Source organism: Oncorhynchus mykiss, chromosome 1 (genome assembly GCF_057628025.1).
Source record: "Oncorhynchus mykiss isolate SJ-2025 chromosome 1, ASM5762802v1, whole genome shotgun sequence".
NCBI lineage: Eukaryota > Metazoa > Chordata > Actinopteri > Salmoniformes > Salmonidae > Oncorhynchus > Oncorhynchus mykiss.
In genome coordinates, this window is record NC_143022.1 from 45,755,866 (window position 1) to 45,767,415 (window position 11,550).

General features: G+C 45.7%; 1 protein-coding gene across 2 annotated transcripts in view; it reads left to right on the plus strand.

The window, feature by feature from the left end:
* Positions 1-11,550, plus strand: part of LOC110523417 (uncharacterized) — a 66,392-nt gene that overhangs the window by 48,806 nt on the left and 6,036 nt on the right. For both annotated transcript variants that reach the window (XM_021602095.3, XM_090231874.1), the window contains exons 16-18: positions 79-871; positions 9,412-11,290; positions 11,391-11,456. In XM_021602095.3, coding sequence (XP_021457770.3) covers positions 79-871; positions 9,412-11,290; positions 11,391-11,439 — 2,721 coding nt within the window. In that variant the 3' untranslated portion in view covers positions 11,440-11,456. The remainder of the gene's footprint in view (positions 1-78; positions 872-9,411; positions 11,291-11,390; positions 11,457-11,550) is intronic.

An 11,550-nucleotide genomic window follows, 5' to 3' on the forward strand; every position in this document is an offset into this window, starting at 1 on the left:
AATGTTTTGTGTGTTTCTGATCTGTCAGTTGATTTTATATTTGCTGCTATGCACATACTAATGGATGTTGTATTCCAGCCACACATGCGGGATGGACACCACGTTGGCCATGGATACCAAATGGGGCCTGATGGCCGGCCTCTTCAGCCACAGCACCACCGGCAGCAGCACCCCTACATGGGTCCCACCCATGGTCCCTCACTGGGCCCCCGTCCCGTGGCCCTCCAGTCTGGGGGCCTCTGCACCCCCATGCCCGACAGCAGCATGTACTTGTCCCGCCAGCGCACCAACGGCCACCCCCTACTCCCTGGAGGTAATTGCTACCCCGGGCCTGACGTCCCACCACGACACAACTACCCAGCCTTCCATCCAGGCATGGGCATGCCTCCTAACATGTGGTCAGGGATGAACCACCAAGGCCAGGAGAGGCCCAGTGGACCTGGGAAAAAAGTGCAAAATATGGCTAACCACCAGCAGCTCTCTTATAACCCCGGATGTCCTCGTCCCATGGGCCCCAAACCCTGGCCAGAGCAGCCTGGGGGCCCCGGGGGGTACCCCTCTCATCCCAATGGACCCATGGCCCTGCGGACCCCCATGCCTCATCAGGACTCCAGGCAGTGTCTGGCCTCCATGCTGGAGAGCCCAGAGATGATTGCCCTGCAGCAGCTGTCTGCCTCCTCCACCGGACTCTCTGCTGGCTCCTCTCACCAGGACATGGGCAACTTCCAGCAGCAGCCCCTACAGGGTGTTGGCAGCGCCCCAACTCACCCCTCGCAGTACCACCCTCCCCCTGAAATTCAGCTGCTGCGTCCTGCCAGAGACAATGGCCCGGACAGCCAGGCTGCCCATCACGCAGATTTGAAGCCGAAAGGTAGGAATGACCTTCTCTGCTTTAGAGCTCTACCTCGCTAACTTTATGAAAATGGACCTTCTTAAAACATTTTAATTCAGGACTTTTCTGTCATTTAGTCTATATTTCATAAGCAAACCCCTCAACTCCCCTCAACAATGCAATAATTGTTTTTCACAGTAAGTGACAAATTAAATATTGACCAGTTTAATGGAGTGTCTCGTGACTTGCTTTGAGAGATGACATGTCATCACACTGCAGCAGTGTTCATTTTATCAGTCTTTTTTTTTTTTTGATTTAGTCTAGTCATTTAGATTAAAATAGTATTAAAGATGCACTATGCAGAAATCACTCCTCCATTTGCTAGTTGCAAATATTTGAATAGCTCGCCTAATTTCAGTTTGTGATAAAACAAGCAAGGATAGTGTAAAGAATCAATCAATCAATCAATCAAATGTATTCATGAAGCCCTTTTTACATCAGCCGATGTCACAAAATGCTATTAGTGCTAGGTTCCAGCCTAAAACCCCGAACAGCAAGCAATACAGATGTAGAAGCACGGTGGCTAGGAAAAACTCCCTAGAAAGGCAAGAACCTAGCAACAAACCTAGATAGGAACCAGGCTCTGAGGGGTGGCCAGTCCTCTTCTGGTTGTGCCGGGTTGAGATTATAATCGTACATGGCCAAGATGTTCAAACGTTCGTAGATGACCAGCAGGGTATCATCATCATCATCATCATCAGTGGTTTTAGAGGGTGCAACAGGTCAGCGCCTCGGGAGTAAATGTCAGTTGGCTTTTCATAGCCGAGCATTCAAAGTTAGAGACAGCAGGTCAGGGTTCCATATCCACAGGCAGAACAGTTGAAATTGTAGCAGCAGCACGACCAGGTGGACTGGGGACAGCAAGGAGTCATCAGGCCAGGTAGTCCTGAGGCATGGTCCCAGGGCTTAGGTCCTCCGGGAGGGGAGGGAAAGAATAAATGTACCATCTCAACCGCTGTGAAATATATTTTCCATAACCAACAATATTGTATTTTCAGCTGTTTGAAGTAGAGGTCGACCGATTAATCGGAATGGCCAATTTAATTGGGACCGATTTTCAAGTTTTCATAACAATCTGTATTTTTGGGCGCCGATTTCTGATTATTAAAAAAATTATACTTTTTTTTATTTAACTAGGCAAGTCAGTTAAGAACACATTCTTATTTTCAATGACTACCTAGGAACTGTGGGTTAACTGCCTTGTTCAGGGGCAGAACGACAGATTTTTCACCTTGTCAGCTCAGGGGTTCCAATCTTGCAACCGCAAAGTTAACTAGTCCAACGCTCTAACCATTGCACTCCACGAGTAGTCTGTCTGTTACGCGAATGTAGTAGAAGCTAAGGTAAATTGCTAGCTAGCATTAAACTTACCTTATAAAAAACAATCAATCATAATCACTAGTTATAACAAACAACTGATCCAGTTTAGCAGGCAATATTAACCAGTTGAAATTGTGTCATTTCTCTTGCGTTCATTGCACGCAGAGTCAGGGTATATGCAACAGTTTGGGCTGCCTGGCTCATTGCGAACTAATTTGCCAGAATTTTACGTAATTATGACATACATTGAAGGTTGTGCAATGTAACAAGAATATTTAGACTTGGGGATGCCACCCGTTAGATAAAATACCGAACGGTTCCGTATTTCACTGAAATAATAAACGTTTTGTTTCTAAAATGATAGTTTCTGGATTCGATCATATTAATGACCAAAGGCTCGTATTTCTGTGTGTTATAATTAAGTCTGATTTGATTGATTACGGGCCTGCTGCTGCTCAGTCAGACTGCTCTTTCATTCAAACAGCATTTTTGTGCGTTTTGCCAGCAGCTCTTCGCAAGCACAGCGCTGTTTATGACTTCAAGCCTATCAGCCTAATGGCTGGTGTAACCAATGTGAAATGGCTAGCTAGTTAGCTGGGTGTGCGCTAATACTGTTTCAAACGTCACTCGCTTTTAGATTTGGAGTAGTTATTCCCCTTGCGCTGCAAGGGCTGTGGCTTTTGTGGAGCGATGGGTAACGATGCGTCGAGTGTGGCTGTTGTCTATGTGTTCCTGGTTCGAGCCCAGGTAGGGGCGAGGAGGGGGACGGAAGCTATACTGTTACACTGGCAATACTAAAGTGCCTATAAGAACATCCAATAGTCAAAGGTATATGAAATGCAAATGGTATAGAGAGAAATAGTCCTATAAATACTATATTAACTACAACCTAAAATCTCTTACCTTGGAAAATTGAAGTCTCATGTTAAAAGGAGCCACCAATTTTCATATGTTCTCATGTTCTGAGTAAGGAATTTAAACGTTAACTTTTTTACATGGCACACATTTTTACATGGCACATATTACTTACTTCTCCAACAATTTGTTTTTGCATTATTTAAACCAAATTGAACATGTTTCATTATTTATTTGAGGCTAAATTGATTTTTATTGATGTTTTATATTAAGTTAAAATAAGTGTTAATTCAGTATTGTTGTAATTGTCATTATTACAAATAAAAACATTTTTTTGTTTTTTTAAATCGGCCGATTAATCGGTATCGGCTTTTTTGGTCCTCCAATAATCTGTATCGGCGTTGAAAAATCATAATCGGTCGTCCTCTAGTTTGAAGGTAGTGTACAAAACTGAAAGTAAAGGATGCAAAACCGGAAGTTAACAGGAAGCATAAAAATAGTGCACATAGAACAGATCTACCTACCGCTTCTTTGACTTGCTTTCAATGTGAATAACCAATCTATAACCCACATTTCTATTTGAATTTGGTCAGGTTGCCCAAAAAGTTACATATTGCAAGTTTAAGTCTGTCACATTTGTGTAATTTGAATAATGATTGTCTAGTCGTGAAAATAATGAAAACAGAAGGACATTTTAGTCAACTATATATGCCCTTTAATTTTAGTCACATCACATTTGTAATGCCTCATTAACCTGTAGTAAACATAAGTCACTGACTTGTATACATAGCCTTGTCTAAATAACATATTTTTCCGCATGACATTCTATTTATGATTCTATTCCCAACAGCTACATTCGCAGAAGAACACATTACTCTGCACCAGGTTAAAAATCACACCCCTTGACATGGCTCCAGATTAACATTTTCCCCTGGTGGCACTAACTTTTTCAGTTTTTTGGCACCAGCCCATGATTTGGTGGCACCATATTTTTCCACGGCATCAAACAATAGAAAATGCATGATTCAAGGTATTTTTATCTGCAAACTAACCCAATGATTGTCATGAATTGTGGGTTGACAGTATGGTATTGTTATATTTTACTGTTAAAGTAGGGCTCCAGAAAGTTCCTAATTGTACTGTTCAATAGAGATATGGCTACATCTTTACATGCACTTTATCATAGGAACATTTATTTTGGGGCTAATTCACCACATGAGGAAGTGAGCACTCAAAACACAGCTAGATCGCTAACGCTAAATATAATACCCACTACTAGTAGTGCTGTATTAATCTAACAGTACATTTAATGTCCTAAAAGAACTTTGAAGTTGTAGCCTTCTACCCTATGCACGCACAATTGCTATTGCGCAGTTTGCGGTTCATATCTTAAAGCCATATCAGATATCTTGGTTGTAAAATAGTTGATATTGAGCTCAATATTAAGAGATGACAAATACAAATCCTACCCACAGAAACCTGAGAACAACAGTAGTTGCTTCCAAAGCTATGCATTTCCCACAATTGGATTTTGAAGTGTTATACGGAAGCCTTTTCTTCCCTAAGAGCACATCAAGTGGCTCGCTCATCACAGCAGCAGGCCCCAGCCAAACAGGCCTAGGGGCTGGGCAGACACTCTCATTACAGGAATTATGAGGATAATGCACTTTATTGTTTTAACAGACAGAAATTAGGATGTTTTACAACTTTGGAGTGAGGTGGTCATGTAGACATAATGACTGTTCAGCTCGCACTGACGTAACCAATTAAAAATGTAACTCGCACAGCCAAGTCAAAGGGTTGCAAAAGGCAACTAAATGGTAGCAGTCTGGAGCCCTGCCCCTTCACATATTGTAACTGTATTGTAGGCCTAATCAAAATTCTGTCTGATAGGTTGCAGTAAACTAACTAGCTAGCATTATCAATCTGTTATTACCTGATTGTGTGTATATAAACTCAGCAAAAAAAGAAACGTCCCCTTTTCAGTACCCTGTCTTTCAAAGATAATTCATAAAAATCAAATTAACTTCACATATCTTAATTGTAAATGGTTTAAACACTGTTTTCCATGCTTGTTCAATGAACCATAAACAATTAATGAACATGCACCTGTGGAGCGGTCGTTAAGACACCAACAGCTTACAGACGGTAGGCAATTTAAGGTCACAGTTATGAAAACGTAAGACACTAAAGAGGCCTTTCTACTGGCACTGAAAAACACCAAAAGAAGGATGCCCAGGGTCCCTGCTCATCTGCGTGAACGTGCCTTAGGCATGCTGCAAGGAGGCATGAGGACTGCAGATGTGGCCAGGGCAATAAATTGCTATGTCTGTACTGTGAGGCGCCTAATACCCTGACTACACCGCTCCTCCCTCATGAGGTACCCTTCCATGCTCATCCTGACATGACCCTCCAGTATGACAATGCCACCAACCATACTGCTTGTTCTGTGCGTGATATCCCGCAAGACCGGAATGTCAGTGTTCTGCTATGGCCAGCGAAGAGCCCGGATCTCAATCCCCTTGAGCACATCTGGGACCGATTGGACCTCCAGGGTGAGGGCTAGGGCCATTCCCCCCAGAAATGTCCGGGAACTTGCAGGTGCCTTGGTGGAAGAGTGGGGTAACATCTCGCAGCAAGAACTGGCAAATCTGGTGCAGTCCATGAGGAGGAGATGCACTGTAGTACTTAATGCAGCTGACTGTTACTTTTGATTTTGACCCCCTCCCCCCCTTTTGTTCAGGGACACATTATTCAATTTCTGTTATGGAAGAATTCTTCACTTTTCTCATTGACTTCTAAACACCTAACCCCGGCTTGGCCTGTTTCGCAAGCTTCCCCGGACGTCTCACAATGTTGGGCCGCTGGGTTTAGAAACTGTGGCGTGCTGCTCTCCTCTCAGTCACGTGACTCAGCTGCCTATTGCAGTGCTGTGCTCAACACATGCACACACACACGGCCCTCCCCCTCCCTCCCAAAACAACACTCAGCAACAGCCTGCCTGACAGTCAGCAGCAGCAGGTCAAAGTGAAATTCTTATATTTTTTATTTTATTTTTAAATGCCATGGCGTCCACGGTGCAATTTAGAAGTAGCCTAAAAACCTGCAACCCGCGACCAATACATTTTCAACCACAACAGTTTTCAAAGTATCCCAATTTAGCCGGAAACCGCGGACATGGCAACCCTGCCAGGCAAAGAGGTGACTTGTGAATGACCTGGGCATGAAACTTTGTCCCCTTTTCAATACTAGAACATGAAAAACAGTTTGATTACTAGAATTTGTTACTTTCAGTACTTCTGTCAAATATCTCATGTCATATACGGATTGAGAGGATAGTTTGTCTAGTAATTTGTTTTGAATCTTCAAGGGGGCAGTAGTAAGCTGGCCAGGCTGCTTGTGCACGCAGCTGACAGACTCCAGAAGCGAACTTTGGGAATACTTTGCTTACAGAGCAGATGGTGAGGGCAAGCCCAACGAAACAACTATGCAAAAGGTGTTCTAAAGCAGTGCAAGGGATGTTGGGTGGCAAAACGACAAACTATTTTAGAAATGACATTTGCATTGTACATTCTACTAGCAACTAAATTATAACTATGAGTGACAATGCCATGAACATTTATTCAGCGTGACATTCATGTGAGTACTGAGCATTATAATATGATTACAACCCAAAAGTAACGTGAAATGCACTCAACTTAGCAATGACAGCAATATACAGTGCCTTGCGAAAGTATTCGGCCCCCTTGAACTTTGCGACCTTTTGCCACATTTCAAGCTTCAAACATAAAGATATAAAACTGTATTTTTTTGTGAAGAATCAACAAGTGGGACACAATCATGAAGTGGAACGACATTTATTGGATATTTCAAACTTTTTTTAACAAATCAAAAACTGAAAAATTGGGCGTGCAAAATTATTCAGCCCCCTTAAGTTAATACTTTGTAGCGCCACCTTTTGCTGCGATTACAGCTGTAAGTCGCTTGGGGTATGTCTCTATCAGTTTTGCACATCGAGAGACTGACATTTTTTCCCATTCCTCCTTGCAAAACAGCTTGAGCTCAGTGAGGTTGGATGGAGAGCATTTGTGAACAGCAGTTCAGGTCTTTTGCAGACTCCATCAGGTTTTCTTCCAGAATGGTCCTGTATTTGGCTCCATCCATCTTCCCATCAATTTTAACCATCTTCCCTGTCCCTGCTGAAGAAAAGCAGGCCCAAACCATGATGCTGCCACCACCATGTTTGACAGTGGGGATGGTGTGTTCAGCTGTGTTGCTTTTACGCCAAACATAACGTTTTGCATTGTTGCCAAAAAGTTCAATTTTGGTTTCATCTGACCAGACAGAGCACCTTCTTCCACATGTTTGGTGTGTCTCCCAGGTGGCTTGTGGCAAACTTTAAACGACACTTTTTATGGATATCTTTAAGAAATGGCTTTCTTCTTGCCACTCTTCCATAAAGGCCAGATTTGTGCAATATACGAATGATTGTTGTCCTATGGACAGAGTCTCCCACCTCAGCTGTAGATCTCTGCAGTTCATCCAGAGTGATCATGGGCCTCTTGGCTGCATCTCTGATCAGTCTTCTCCTTGTATGAGCTGAAAGTTTAGAGGGACGGCCAGGTCTTGGTAGATTTGCAGTGGTCTGATACTCCTTCCATTTCAATAGTATCGCTTGAACAGTGCTCCTTGGGATGTTTAAAGCTTGGGAAATCTTTTTGTATCCAAATCCGGCTTTAAACTTCTTCACAACAGTATCTCGGACCTGCCTGGTGTGTTCCTTGTTCTTCATGATGCTCTCTGCGCTTTTAACGGACCTCTGAGACTATCACAGTGCAGGTGCATTTATACGGAGACTTGATTACACACAGGTGGATTGTATTTATCATCATTAGTCATTTAGGTCAACATTGGATCATTCAGAGATCCTCACTGAACTTCTGGAGAGAGTTTGCTGCACTGAAAGTAAAGGGGCTGAATAATTTTGCACGCCCAATTTTTCAGTTTTTGATTTGTTAAAAAAGTTTGAAATATCCAATAAATGTCGTTCCACTTCATGATTGTGTCCCACTTGTTGTTGATTCTTCACAAAAAAATACAGTTTTATATCTTTATGTTTGAAGCCTGAAATGTGGCAAAAGGTCGCAAAGTTCAAGGGGGCCGAATACTTTCGCAAGGCACTGTATTTAGACTACTTCTGGGATTAGTAGCAGTAGCCACTAGCCAGCCAGCAGCCCTAGGTGGAGCGTTACACCTTCGGAGTAGAAATGCACTCTGGGAATCATAGTATGCTGTGTTAGACTATTGCAATATAGAAGCTTTAGAAATGAGCTTGAAGGTGTTTTTCTTTTTTAAAAACATTTTTTTTTACCCCTTTTTCTCCCCAATCTCGTGGTATCCAATTGTTAGTAGCTACTATCTTGTCTCATCGCTACAACTCCCTTACGGGCTCGGGAGAGACGAAGGTTGCGTCTCATGCGTCCTCCGATACACAACCCAACCAAGCCGCACTGCTTCTTAACACAGCACGCATCCAACCCGGAAGCCAGCCGCACCAATGCGCCGGAGGAAACACAGTGCACCTGGCCACCTTGGTTAGCGCACACTGCGCCCAGCCCGCCACAGGAGTCGCTGGTGCGCGATGAGACAAGGACACCCCTACCGACCAAGCCCTCCCTAACCCGGGCGACGCTAGGCCAATTGTGCCTATATATATATATATCCCCCAGTGGTTATTCTGTCTAACTAATACCCTTTTTTAAATGTATTTTTTATTATTTTTTGCCGTGTTATCGTTTCGCTATCAACTATTATTTTGGTATCGAGTATCGTGATATTAAACCTGGTATCAAAGTCAAATTTCTGTTATTGTGACAACACTACCGCAGTGCAACATTGCAATGAGAAAGCCTTACAATTTTACTAATGTCATAAAAAGCTCTCAATCTCTCCAAAAACTATTGTCCAGTCCACTTACTAGTCAGATTTTAGTCAAAGATAATTTAGTCTTTTTTTTTTTTTTTCTGGGTCTATTTAGTCTGGTCAATTGCCACTGAAAAATTTATTTCCGTGACTTTTTTTGTAGACGAAATTAGCACTGCAGCTACCCTAGCAAGATGTTTTGATATGGAAGGATGAACCCAACATTTTTCACTTACAAATGTAATCATAGATCGTTTGTTAATTTTGTGTATCAATTAATTTGACCATTTTGAGTCTGTGCAAAGGAAATGTAATAGGACTCGCTCTCAGTCTTGCGGCATTCATTCAGATGCTGTTCGACAAATGGATTCTTTGTTTTCACTGTAACAACCTTCCACTCACTAAATTATCTGTCTTGACAGGGTCTACGTCAGATCCCAAAACATCCAACAACCATGCAGGAGCTCGGGTAACACTCGTCCCATCTGAACAGGAACGCACCTCGTTCCCCCATCCCACAGAGCCTCCCAGTCGCCCCACTCGGGGCATGCAGAGCCCCTCTGCTCCAAACTGGGGCAGGTCACAGGAGAGGGTTAGCGGGACCCGGGAGCAGGCTGCGTCTGGGCTGGGACTCCCACAGAGCTCAGAGACAAACGACAACCAAGAGGGGGAGAGCAGAGGACAATCTGTCAGCCAGACTCCCCCTCATCAGAACAACCCTTCCATTGTTCATCCTCCTCACCCCCACAATGCACCTCACTCCCAGAACTCTCGTCACTCCCAGAATCCTCCACAGCATATTACCCAGAGCCCTCCCCAGAAAATCCTAGAGAATGCCACTCGTCTTCAGAACACCCATCAACACAATACCCAGAATGCACAGCAACAAAACATCCCTCAACATATCACTCGAAATGCCCCACAGCAAGGATCCCAAAACCCCCACCAACAAAACTCTCAGAACACACCTCCACATGTGGTGCAGAATGTCCCTCAACCAATCTCCATGCATGGAATGCCACAGAGCGCCCCCCAGGGGGCCCAGCCTGGCCCTGGTTCCCCCCAGCCAGCACCTCTCACCTCCCTGCCCCCCAGCCACCCTGTGTCCCAGTTGCCTCCCCAGCCCAGCCCAGATGACCAGAGGCCAAGCGAGCCCACTAGCAGGAGGGACTCTGGAGGCAGTTCTGGTAACTCCAGCATGATGAAGTCTGGACCTCCAAATGGCATCTATAAACAACAGTCGTTCAGTCCCAAGGCACAACAGACACAACCCGGTAACCAGGGGCCAAGGGGACCGGCACCTGGTCACAACCCAGCCATGCCTCCCCACTCCCAGGGCCAGGACAATGGCGCCATGCGTCAATATGGCATGGGCAGCCCAACACATCTGCACTATGGTCAACCTATGGGCAAACCCATGCCCCCTTCAAATCAACAGCCTTACCCGAACCAACCTGTTCCCCAGACCATGAACCCCCACCATAACCCTGCCGGCTACCCCACCTACCACCAGCAAGGCGCTGCCTATCCATACCACATGGCCCAGCAGCAGCAGCATCCCCAGGGCCACCCTAACATGTACCCCCAGTACCAGCAGCAACACTTCTACCCCCAGCCCCAGGGCAACAGCCGGGGGGGCTACCCCTCCGAGGAGTGGCACAGGCAGCAGCAGTACCAGCCTCGCCACCCCATGCCCTCCAACACCTACCTGCCTGCAACTAGTGCCAACGTCAATGGGCGCCTGAAGGAGGGCAGCAGCATGGGCTCCCCCCTGGGCTCTGAGGGCTCCGGGGGCAGCCTGATGTCCCCCAATCCCCTGCCCAAGGGCCCCCGTGGAGGATCTGTGGAGAAGGAGAGTAGGGAGGCCGGCAGCCCTGTGAAGCATCAGCCTGCTCGGGTGGTGGAGTGCTCAGAGCGGCCAGAGAGCCCCAAAGAGATCCTGGACCTGGACAGCCACAACGCTGCCGCACGCCGCCGGAGTGCCCAGCCCCCACCTCACGTGGCCAACTTCCTGTACGATTCCCGAGCAGTGCATACTGGGATGCAGCAGGGCGGGGCCCCGCCTCCCCACATGATGTCCCATGCTCCATACCCCAACCAGCCAGGTTACCCCAGTGGACACTACGCCCCCCAGAGACCCCACCCGCACCTCATGGAAGCCCTGCACCGGCCCCAGCACCTTCCCTTTCCCCCTGGGCAGACCCGCATGGCCATGTACAGACATCCCCAGGCCGGAGGCCACTTCCAGGGCATGATGGTCCAGCAGAGAGGCCTGGCGCCCGAACACTTCCTTCACCCAGGGTAAGAAAGAATCTCCAGTGTAGCTCTAACTGTTAATTTGTTATTTTGCTTTGATGGCTAGGAAGAGGAGGTTACTGATATCTATTATGTAATGTTGTAGGCAGCAGATGATGTCTCCCAGTGGTCCCAGCAGTAAACAGGGAGTTTGAGCAACTCTGGGCGCAGGGTGAGTGATTATTCAATGGCGGAGGGTGGTGAAGGGCTATCACCAATCAATATTTCCGAATCCCTGTCATGTTTCAATGCTTAATCTCCTTTTT